Consider the following 12580-nt stretch of genomic DNA (forward strand, 5'->3'; position numbering starts at 1 on the left):
TTAGATTAGATCTAAAATTGAAAACAATCAGAAGCCCTTATACGTTAAAATTCGTATTTTTTCACATGAAAATAACATGGCCAATATGGTGGTTTGAAGCGAGATGTTCACGTTACATTCATTATTTAATCCTCGTTCAAAGCAAGTGTGTAAAGTGTAGTCCCAGAGTAGCATGTGCAGTCGGCACAAGATAATCAGGGACTGAACTTTCCGTGTAGTCCCAGAGTAGCATGTGCAGTCGGCACAAGATAATCAGGGACTGAACTTTCCGCCTTAACTGGATTTTTATTAAGAAGAAACTTCCTTTCAAAGAAAACTACTATAAAAGCAGAAAGTGCGTCACTGGTAAGCATGTGCGGGCTGCACTGGCTAATCTTGGATGACATTCTACACCAATGCCTGCACGAAATTCATGCTACACAAAGAAACCCACCAGTAAACCTGTTACAGCTTAGCACCCCGGTGACGTCAGTGGCACAACCCTCGGCACAGGCGCGACTGCAAGTGTCACCATACAGCCCCGCCTTGCACGTGATACACGAGCCATTATCACGAGAGCATTCCAGGCACCTTAATAAATACAACAAATGATTACATACCTTGCAAAACTAGTTACAATATAACGTTGATATTTGTTACGATGTCTGTTCAAAAAGGTAGGGCGTACATAAAAGGTTTGTCGATATGTGTGTTTTTATCGACTTTCTGTTGTGCTAGATACGATGACATCTCGCAGTACGTCGTTAATAGGAACAATATCGCGGTATATTTTTGTAAATTACTGTATTGCCAAGCGCATTTTCAAAATATATGGCAAATAAGTAAAACCAAGAAAAAATATCAATAAACAACGATTTCAGTTAATATTCTGTATCCGGTATGAATGTTAACAAATGCATATTAAGATGACGTAACTCATTTTGGCGCACTTAACAAGTAGCAATATTGTGTACTAACATTCATAACTAGGACGTTACATTTAAGTTATGTTAATTATATAGTGTTTACATTCAGTTGATTTGACATACCCGTAGCCAGGGGGGGGAGGAGGGGGGTGCGATGGGTGCGTTCGCACCAAATCTTTTTTGAGCAAAAGAAGTGTATTATAGTATAAGTTGCAACCAACTTTATTTGACGTAAAAACGGTTATTTATTTTTTCCAGGAACCCAGTGACTCTTCGTATTTAAGCGTTAAAATAATGGTGTATTCAATATGCAACCGACAGGTCACCATATAATTATTTTCTCGATTAAGTCATTCCCAAGATAGCGCGTGATTTTTATTTACAATTTTTAACCGTAGAATTGTTGAACTCAACAGAAGTTTTGATAGCAAAATTTGAAAAGATCTAGGAAGCCGGTCCCCGCAAAATGGAATTGGAGTCTTTGTTATAAATGGATATTTGTTTTCTGGATAATGCATAACTATTAACATGGCACACTAATCCGTATAAAATCGATACTTATTTTTAGATATTTGATACTAAATGATTGTTTTGTAACTTTTGTCATCGTTATTTATGTCTGTTAAAGCCATAACTTTAATAGATATCATAACAAAATGATGAAGCCACGACTTATAACAATAACACATTGTGCACAGCATTTTCGACAGACTGCGTTGTCTTTTTGTTATACACAGTACAATCATTTTCGGATCCCCTAAATGGTTTTCCAGCAACAAAAATATCAGCTTTGCTCAAGACAGGCTTATTTTGTTGTTGAATGACAAGAAAACAGATCATTTCTACAAAGCAATGTAGCTTTTCGTAGTTTACCAACACTTTATGGCATCTGTTCTGCTCCACATATATAACTTTCCACAATGTTTTAATTATGTCAAACTTCACACTATGAATGTCCTACTCTTAAACAGTTGTTATAATGAATTCAAAACGTTATATGATCAGCTGGACGTTAACGTTTAATGTTCATCAACTGTGACGGATCTTGGGCATATAATGGGCAAATAAGTACATATTTTTTCTTCGAAGTCCTGGTATATATTGTTAAGGACTTTGAGACCATAGGGCCAGTAGTTTGTGATTATAGGGTCTTAATGAAGCTTTAAGTGTTATATTTTTCTGAAATTCGTTTAGAAAAAATATAACTTATTTGTTAAAAATACTTAAAAAAAATTAAAGTAACCAAACATACCATTTTGATTTCTTGTTAGTATTGATGCAGATTAGAGTAGACCCAGTTTTGTTAATCCGTCTTTGTTGTACAAAACACTATTAGCACGTTTAGAGCAATGCTAACCCTCTGGTACTATCCATAGTAGCAGACAAATGTGTTTTGAAAAAAACAAGTCAAATATTTCCATTTAATTTGCTCGATTTATGAATGATAGAATGTTAGGATGGTGAAACACACCAATTTTATCAAGATCCCAAGATTCCAATAAATAATGATATATATTATACCGTTCTTATTGTTTGATTTTACATTCTATAAATGTGTTGTTGCATATGTAAACAAAGTGTGTGCGCGCATACTAGTGTCGGATTAAACACCGTATAAAATGATGTATATCCGTGACTGATCAAAAAAAGGTGGTTATTGAAAAACGTGATGGGACATCCCCTCCCGCACCCACTTCGATGCTCAATAACAATGGTTGATGGCAAAAATTCGCACCCCCCTTTTCAAAAACCTGGCTACGGGCCTGTTTGAAACATGTATCTTAAAGGCATGTAAGAAATAGGCTACAACTCGACTATGGAGTGAGATGGGCCCGTAGAAATGTGTGTGAATACGGGCCTAAGGCACACCATAGCCGTGCGGCATGCGTTTATAGTCAATACATTTAACAAAGAATTAATTATGTCAATTATGTTTCAAACTAATCTCCTCAATCATTTTATTTGAGAATTCTTGTTTCAAAAGTAGCCATTCTTGCGAAAGAGACATTGTCATGTACTGTCACGCATAACACAAGTTGTAAAGCTATCAATATGCTTACCCTGAATGGAGACATGGGTCGATGCATCGCAATCCATAATATCCGTCCTTGCACTTTGCGATGCATTGTCCGTTACTCTGAAACATGGGAGTGCATTTTGAGATACGGTTGGGCACACGTGTTTTGGAGATACCACCTCCCCCCCCCCCCCTTCCTCCATATTACATGTATAAGCACAGCATAAACTAAACCTCTATAAATGCGCTTCACCCCCTCCCCCATTGTAATGCTGCGACAGTAAAAATGTATTGAAATGAAAAAAGAGGCATTGACATTGTGTACTAGACAAAGAAGTCGTTATTCCACATAGCAAATAGCAGTGTTTCCCAAAATCCAACATTATAGACATACTTTTGATTGTAATATGTTTGGTATGTTACTATTTAACAGAATAACGTCAACATTATGTCAAACTTACTTTTAACAGATATTTGATAAACAGCGCATTTTTATAGCTGGGATGCCACTTGACGCATATGTAATAAGCACTGATTTCATAGAGCAAGGCTCAAATGAATGGCAAAAAGTGGAAATAATGGCCTACCTGGAAGCACGTGTCATTGTAGCAGTTCAGACAAGTTTGGTTGCACGTGATACCCCAGAACGTGTTTGCGCATGACCTGCAGAACCCCGTGTCCCTGTCGCATGTACCATCACCGCATGTCGCCGGGCATGGCTTGTTACAGAACACACCCCATTGGTTCCTGGGTGAGCAGGCTGGATCAAAAAGAAAACTGTTAATTTCGACATTCAATGATTCTAAATACTCATAAGCCTCGCTCTGTGAAAACGGGTTTTAATGCATGTGTGTAACAGTGTCGTCCTAGAATAATCTGTTCGAACTAATCAGGAACGACAATTTCCGCCTAAACTCGATTTTTGCTAAGAAGAGACTTCCATTGAACGAAAACAAAGCGGAAAGTTCCCTCCATGCTAATCTGAGACGACACTTGACACACATAAAATAAGCTCGTTTTTTCCAGAACGGGACTCAATTGTAAATTTCGAGTCTTAAGTTCAAAAAATGTTTTTAACAGGTAAAAAGCTTACGTGTTTATCTTTCATATGCGCTTTAGTACAAAACATTTTTCAATGTGTTCATTAGTATATGCAGTAGGTTTTCAAAATATGATAGTACAAATATTATCATCGGACACTGGTTAACAGACAGCGAATGGGTATCTTTTTAAATACTTTGTCATTTTAAAATAAAACAGTACATCGATTTGGAGTGTATATCTCATACTTATATATCACTGGACATAGCTATATAGACATCAAGACATTGAACTCTACAACTGCAAGCCAAATTGCGACATGAAGGTCAACAAGAGTTAATTATTTGTGTAAAGTCAAAAGCAAAATTCAAACGCAAATCTACTTGCAAAGAACGGGAGGCAACGTAAATTGAACGCAAATCTACAAGTAACAATAAGCGGAAAACGTTTGCAAACGTACATTAAACTCTAAGTGCGAACACTACTGATAGCGGAGGTTTTGCTAACCTCCCTCCCACCTCGCGTTCAGTTCAAAAGCGTGATAGAAAAGTAAAAGATAGAAACGATGGCGAAAATAAATTTCGAATTATTTGATGAAAAGAATTGATGAAATGGAATATTACTCGATGAATTATTATTTTTGTATCGATTGAAGCTCGCTCATATAACCATTTTTGTGTTTTTCTCTATTCCTGAAATAAACAAATGACTAAAGTAAATTATTAATATAGTAACGTATTATGTGTAATTATATTGAAGGCATATAGTAATTAACAGCTTTGATCATTTTAATAGCAGGTGTATCCAGTTTCTTATCTCAAGAAATATCTCAAGTCGAATTTTATAAATAAAACACAACACGTTTATTTGGTAGGTATGGCATGAATTCTTAGTTGTGTTATTTTGTCGGCGTTTAAGTATATGTTTAAGACTTTATAGGTTTAATACTTTTGTTTGACTGCTCTTCGATTTGCAACTCATTCATTTGTATGTTGACCTTTGCTTTCATTTAAATTTGAATTCTTTTGGCGAATCAAAGTTAAGTCAATTTTCGGTGAGTCATTCAGAGCCGGTATTCGTATTTGTACCTGCATCACGACACAGCAGGGTAGGATTGGGTTTGCTGCATTCAAGACAAGACCCGAGTGCTTGGTCGCAGGTTCCATCGTTACACGTTACTGCGCATGTCAGCTCGCACCTTGCACCCCAATATCCGGCATTGCACCCTTGGCGACACTCCCCCGTCCTGTTACAGTTTTGATTAGCGCAGTTCACTGGGCAACTGATGTCGCAGCTGGGTCCGAACCATGTCTGCTCGCATTCCTCTGTGCAACGTCCGGTGTCGATATTACACGAACGTATAGACAGGGAGTTCATACCGCAGTTGCCATTGCATCGCTCCGTGCATGTTGATCTGAAGTAACCAGGGACGCACTGGCCTTCACTACAGACTCCATTCTCCCTAGCGCAGTACACGCGTCCGTCCGGTTCCCGTGGAAGGCATTTGTCGCCACAGTTCAGACTGCATAGGGTGTCGTATTTGCCTTGCTTGCAAGAGACGCATTCCCCGAGGTTATCACACGCCTGACAACCGGAGTACCTGCACGGCGTTGTACAGGTCAATGAATAATACCCGTCGTCACATCCGCTCGCACAGGCACCCGTATCTTGGTTACACTTGTCGCCCTTACAGTTTCCGCACACTGAGGCGCAGTTTGCGCCCCACCAGTCGTTTGCGCATGCGTCACATCGGGCAGTGTAGCGGTTGCAGAGGCCGTTGAGACAGTTCTGAGGGCAAGTCTGGTTACAGTAGAGTCCAGTGGTTGTTGCGGGGCACACTGAAAAGGTAGAGACAAAACATACAGCGAACATTTTACACGACAGCAATTCGAATGCATTTGAGTCGCGCTCTGGGAGAAAGAGGTTTATTCGTAAGGTGTGTCACAGTGTAACATAAGAATACACGTTAATTATGTATGTACATACATAGTTTGATGTTATTACAATTATAAATAAAACTAGTAAGCAAATGGGTTACTGATATTAGATCGAAATGCGTTAGAAAAGCAAGATTGCCCGAGCAAAAGACAAAACTACAACGAGAGGCGTCACACACAAGACATGGTAGTATGTATACATAAGTAGATATGACTGCGAGGTATATGGAACAGAACATCATTATATCATGGGCGAAGGTGCGGGTGTCGTGATAGGTTAACCATAATTCCGGTTTCGGATACCATACCTGCGTCGCGGCAGAGGGGCGTGCGATCCTGTAGACAGTCCGCGCAGATGCCTGACTTCCGGTCGCACGTATTATCCGTGCAGGTATCCGCGCACGCGTGCTGACAATAGTCCCCATAGTAACCATTAATGCAACCGTCGCTACACACGCCGTCTCTCTGGCAGCGCTTTGCACTTCCAGCACAGGTCTGATTGCACTGGCGCTCGCACATGGGTCCAAACCGTCCGTCGATGCATCCTTCTGTACAAGTTCCGGAAGTGAAGTCGCAGCGAACTAAATTATCATTGGCGTTAGGCAGGCAGTTAAAAGGACAACGGGTCACACAGGCGTTGCCATAGTAACCTGGTTTGCAAGCTGCCATGAGACACGCTCCATTAGTCTTGTTGCAGGAGATTATCCCCGTGCTAGATGGAAGGCACTGAGAGCTACAGTTGAGGTCACAGTTGGTTCCGTACAGGCCCGTCTTGCACGAGACACATTGTCCGCTTTGCCTTTCACATGACAAACAGCCCGGTTGTAAACATGGCTTCGAGCACGTGTCTGTGTAGAACCCGTCCACGCATCGTAGGTCGCACGTGCCCGTACACTGTGCGCACGTGCCTTGATCGCAGTTTTGACAACGTGACTCGCACATGTTACCATGGTAGCCGGGTTTGCACGAGTCACATATGAGCGTCATGCGTCCGCACGTGTTACTGCACGTGCTTGAACAGTTGTATTCACAAAAAAGGCCGTGTTTGCCTACAGGACAGGCTGAAATCCCAAACAGGATGTAGAGAAAGTAAACATGCAAAGCGAAAGGGAAAAGGTAACATTGAAGTGTTAACTTTGACAAAAACAAAGCAACCTCTTACATAGACGTGTTCTTTAACCAAGAAAATACTAATATGTACGACTAAGTATAAAACCATTAGCAAGAGCTAAGAAACGAATGTATTTAAGAATAACGTTAACAAATAAGAAAGAAACAACTAAGGTCAATTATTTTATTAAACAAAAGTACATGCGTGCGTGAAAGGAAACAGTGCATGCGGTGAACACACATTTGCAAATCACAACATAATTTAAAGTGAGTCTTAACAAAATAAAATAAATGTAAACGGAATGACAAACCAATCTCAGATTTAACACACTGCACACTCAAATGCCAAATAAGATCATGTTATTTGAAAAAAAACTACAATATTCGTCAATATTATTAACAGCGGACTATGAGTTAATGAACAAGATTTGGTGGTCGATTAAAGTGCCCTGCTTGTTAAGTGAATGTTTAGCAGCCACGTGCTTTATGCAAGGAAACATAATTATGGCTTGATTGGCTGAGAAAACGGGGAAAACTGGTCGTATACCAGTAACAGTGTAAAATGTTCTGCTGGACATGTAGTGTGTTATAAGTGAATGTAAAGTGCTTAAAGTGCATATATATAATCGCTGCTTTTGGTGTTTTTTCCCATATTTTTATAAAACATAGACTACCTTTACCAATTTCATACTTAAAAAACATGTGTAAACAAATCCACGATAAATACTTAGATGAAAGCTGAGCCAAATTGTCAAATTACAAACAAACCAAAAACATGCGTTACATTTTCTCGATTAAGGTTTGTACACAATATGTCTTCTAATTTCAAGCAACCTGCTTTGAAAACAGCCACATCCAACATGCAACATAAAACGTGTATCTCTCGTGTTAAAGAAAAAATCTCGTGGTGAAATGAAGTCGAACATAATTTTTAAATTATCGCATGCGTCACAATTGACGTCAGTAATGTGTGCTGTTACATCTGCGTCAAAAAAGATGTACGACATACTCTCAAAATTCCAAGTATTAGTGCATGCTCATAGATGGTTCCCACCATGCACACAGCATCACAATATAAAACATGCGATGATGGCACGCACCGATGAAGTCATACAAATCAACAGTGACGTCACTTTCCGTCACGTGCAGACTGTACCTGCGTCTCGACACAAAGGCGTCTGTAACAGAGCGGGCTTCGAACATTCAGCGCAGATTCCTGTAATTCTGTCACATGTCCCGTCGTTGCATGTTGTCGTACATGTCCTGAAACAACTGTCTCCATAGAAACCTGTCTTGCAGCCGACATCACAAAATCCCTCTCTTGAGCACGTGCCTATTATGCAGTTAGCATTGCACGCTTGGATGCAGTACGGACCATAAAAGCCTGCCTTACACCCGTACAGGCAAACAGCGGAAGTGACGTTGCAAGCTCCAAACGCGTTGCTACCTACTGGCAAACAAGTGTTTTCGCATAGCCCGGTACAGAACGGGTTGTAGAATCCGTCGGCACACTGCTGGGAGTCGCACGAGCCCGACAACTTGTTGCACGTGATCTGGCCGCCCGATGAAGGGAGACAATTCCTGCTGCAATTCGACAGGCAGTTCTGACCGTACAGACCCGGCTTGCACGTTACGCTCGCGCCGCTGAGTCTCTCACACGTTGCGGCGCCTGGGAACGGACATGACGTGTTGCACGTGTCGCCATAGTAACCGGGATTGCAGTCTCCAAGGCAAACGGCGGTGGTCTGGTTACATACGTTGATGGAGCACTGCCCACATCGGCTGTTGCAGGTGAGATTCCAGTAGCCGGCAGGACATACGTCACACTTCGCCGAATAACGGTGGCAGGAACTTACTCAGTTCAGTGGACAACGTACCTCGCAGTTTGTCCCGTAGAAATAGCCTGTAGCGTTGGGATAGCACACTGAAATAAACACACACAAATGCGGTAAAATGATTGATATTCGTTGGCATGACATTTTGTGGTTTAACTGGACACCTACATTCTTGGATTTGTGATTCTCGAAAACGAAGACCGAATTTGCGTCCGATGTGTTTATTAAAATTCGTTGATCGCTCAACCCACGAACTCAACAAAAATGTTTGTCCAACGAATGAAAATGATTTTGAAGTGCATGCATTTACTATTTGTCTAACATGGTGGAAAATAAACGATATTTATTTTCGTGAAAAAGCGGTTTATAATAAATAAAAATTTAAAAGATTTACCTTGAATCTTCTATTGACACTTACCAGCGGATCTGCACAGCGGTGTTTGTAACTCGGCGACCTTCTTGCACTCATCGCACATGCCATCATCTATGTTACAAGCGTCGTCAGTACAGGTTGTAGTACAGCTGAGGCTGCAAGTGGGTCCGTAGAACCCAGGCCTGCAACCAAGGTCGCGGAAACACTGACCGGTGCGCTCACACACACTTCCCTGGCAGTTTTCTCCGCAAGATTTATCACAGAAGTCGGTGTAGAACCCGGCCTCGCAGCCGTCTCGACAAACTCCGGTAAGAAAGTTGCAGTTCCGTTTTCCGTTCCCATCCGTCCTACAGTGCACGTTGCATCTCGCGGTACAGTCGATATTGTAGAATCCCGGTGAGCACGCGCCAACTACGCATACACCGGAAGTCTTGTTACAGTATATTCTCTCGTCAGCCGAGGGGGAACATCCGGTGCTGCAGTTCGCCGAACAAGTGGTCCCCCAGCGTCCCTGCTTGCATGTGTCACACTCCCCGTTTCCACGGAAACACGTCTGGCATCCCATATAATTACAATTAGTCCTACACATGTCGCCATAATATCCGTCGATACACGCCCCAACGCAAGTTCCGTTTTCTTGGTAACAGATTCTGCTCGCGCAATTCCCGCACGTGCTCTGACATGTGTTTCCATAGTAACCGCTCTGACATGCGGTGCATTTCTGCGTATAGCGGCCACATACACCCTGGCAATTTGTCGGACATGACACGTTGCAAAACAAACCTGTAAGGCCTGCTCCGCATTCTGAAAGCGGACCGTAACATGGTGTGTGAGAGTCTTTGTTGGAAATTGTAAGTAAATGGGCTTAATGGAGACTTTTCAAATAATATTGCTGTGCGCCACCCCCTGTGTTTATCCCCCCTTCCCCGTGTTTATTTTTGTGCTAAGTGCATTTAAATATGTATTATGTAGTCGCTAACGCTTTATATAACGCTACAATATAAATGAATATGATATGATATGTTTAAATTCGAATGAACGTTATTTATCTCTGTCTTCGCGACATCGAAGTAGACAAAACTTCAATCGCCTTTAATTTAACCGCTGAAATTTAAATTGGAGCATTCATTGCTTGATGCGAGATGACGCCAATCTTCGCGAACAGTCTTCTGTGAATTTTAATAGAGTTTATTGAGAAGGCCCATGTCTAGGTGCATAGCATGGTCTTGATATCATATTTGTGCAAATTTATAAAATTATTACAATTGCTGCTTTCATGTATAAAAGTTTAGCATAATTTTTAAAGATAATATAAAATTTATATTGTATAATGAATTTTAAACGTATAGCAATATCATATTGCCTACTGAATAAAATAATTCATGTAACTGACATTTTTATACATTTTTATTTTTTTCCATTTTTGTGTTTATTAAAGTGACATACATCAACTGTTTAAATATTAAGAAACCTTATTGGTAAAAATAATGTTTTTACTAAATTTTTTAAATTGACATTACAAACACATGTCATTTTCTTGAATGTAAAAAGTAGCGTTACTGACATTTTGTGAAATTTTCAGGAGAGGCAAAAAACTGTTTTATTAAAATTATAAACATTTTTTCGAATTCAAATTTTCTGATTAGTATTATAATAACACTTGAAAAACGAAACAAAACGCCAAATTGATATGTCTTTTTTAATACAATAACAAATTAAGAAAGGAGCAGTTACCATAATTTCAACACTGAAATATTTTAATGCAAAATATAACGTAAGTGCTCTTACTGTATTTCAGAAAATGTCAGAAAATATGCATTCCTGAACAATTCACAAAATGTCAGTTACCCTCGTTATTACATTCAGTAGACGATATAAGAAATGGATACATAAGTAAATACAAAGTTGTGCTTTTATTGATTATGACAAATTTTTTATCAAAGTGAATTCATTTGATAAAAAAGGAATCATAAAATAAATTTTCACATTAAAAAATACAATCACAATATATGATGCATTGATTTAGACTTAAAAATAAAGGAAGCCCACTGCTGTATGTTATGAAGTGATTTTAAAGCCATGTAAAGAAAGACGGACATTTGGAAAGATGTGGAAACCGCCTTTAATTGCAACAGTTTTTGTCTCCACAGGAAAACCTGTGACCTTCAAACGGAGTGTGAATATCACTGAAAAACAACGGGGAATAAGCCCATGCTGACGTTGACTATCATACAACTTTAAAGAATGCTTTTCCATCTTTTGTCTGTGTGTGTATTCCGAAGTTTGCGACGTCATTTCCGAGCCAGAGGCTACATTATACGTCGACCCGGAGTGCACCCTATCACTTTTACCGAATTAACGTACTAGACCCGCGAAAGTTGGGACGAATTTCGAATCATAGCTGCATCTTCGTGCAAAGAGGTTTTCACTTACAGAAATATATTAATGTTTGGCGTGGTGGTGAGATGTTGGGAAAACCGGAGTATCCGGAACAAACGCCACCGTTCCGGTATGATTACCACCAACCAAAGCAACAGCCACACGCTGTCGGGAAAGAGGATTGTACAAGGTGATTGGGCACGCAATAGCATCGTACATGTTCAACATAACTATTGCCACCTTAAATATCACAAAAATAATGATGATAGATTGTACATAAAGACTCATACTTGCGCATAACATTCCAATCCATGGGTCAACCTTTAGCCTTACACGTAAACAGACGTAACTACTGTACATTTCAATAAAATTAGTTTTAAAGCAATATGTATGTTTATTAATATGGTGATAGATTTAAATTATTTTTTTAATATGCTGTTTAAAAAATATTATTATTTTAATTTCTTGAATTTTTTTCATATGAAAATGAGAAAGGAATGCGGTTCAAATGGTTCATGCTATATATCATAAAGCAGAAAGCAAAGAAGCTTAAGCCACAATTAGGGCAAGGCATGTGTATAAAAAAAACATCATAACAGTAGCATAATTATGGTCTTATATGTCTGCACGAAAACATTCCAGACATTGTTCATAATCATATCAGGAAATTTTATTGTCATTATTGATTCAACGTTGAATACAATACAGATTTCTAATGAGAAATTAATCACGCTAAATTGTATAAATCATATTGCAATGTCACTTAGCCATGTGTTAGAAAGACTCATTTAAAAGATCTACTTTGAATAATAAGCAAACAAATGAAATTATTCAAACGATAATTCAATATTTGTAGTAAAGAAACTACGGCAACCTTGCCCAAAGCAAAACAGGTCAATGAAATATCAGATTGCTATTCCATTTTATTACTTACGTTAACGTACACAATTTCTTTTCAAAGCACTAACACCAGCTACATAATA

General features: G+C 39.4%; 1 protein-coding gene across 1 annotated transcript; it reads right to left on the minus strand.

The window, feature by feature from the left end:
* Positions 1 to 410: 410 nt before the first annotated feature.
* LOC127870177 (multiple epidermal growth factor-like domains protein 6) lies at positions 411 to 9783 on the minus strand. The gene is made up of 7 exons (XM_052412833.1): positions 9264 to 9783; positions 8404 to 8679; positions 6209 to 6961; positions 5052 to 5801; positions 3510 to 3682; positions 2966 to 3042; positions 411 to 570 (listed from the first exon to the last, which is right to left on the minus strand). The coding sequence occupies exons 1-7, from the start codon at positions 9781 to 9783 to the stop codon at positions 411 to 413; spliced, it is 2709 nt and encodes a 902-aa protein (XP_052268793.1).
* Positions 9784 to 12580: the final 2797 nt, after the last annotated feature.

Source organism: Dreissena polymorpha, chromosome 2 (genome assembly GCF_020536995.1).
Source record: "Dreissena polymorpha isolate Duluth1 chromosome 2, UMN_Dpol_1.0, whole genome shotgun sequence".
NCBI classification, from domain to species: domain Eukaryota; kingdom Metazoa; phylum Mollusca; class Bivalvia; order Myida; family Dreissenidae; genus Dreissena; species Dreissena polymorpha.

Bases quoted from the DNA above. Each gene is read 5' to 3' on its own strand.
- LOC127870177 (XM_052412833.1), bottom strand. From the start codon at position 9,783: ATGGGATGCCAGACGTGTTTCCGTGGAAACGGGGAGTGTGACACATGC. The intron at 6,962-8,403 runs GTAAGGCAGGCT...TTGGGATTTCAG, and splicing joins CGCTGTTTGCCTGTACGGGT to CCTGTCCTGTAGGCAAACAC. The intron at 5,802-6,208 runs GTATGGTATCCG...CTACCTTTTCAG, and splicing joins GCCCCTCTGCCGCGACGCAG to TGTGCCCCGCAACAACCACT.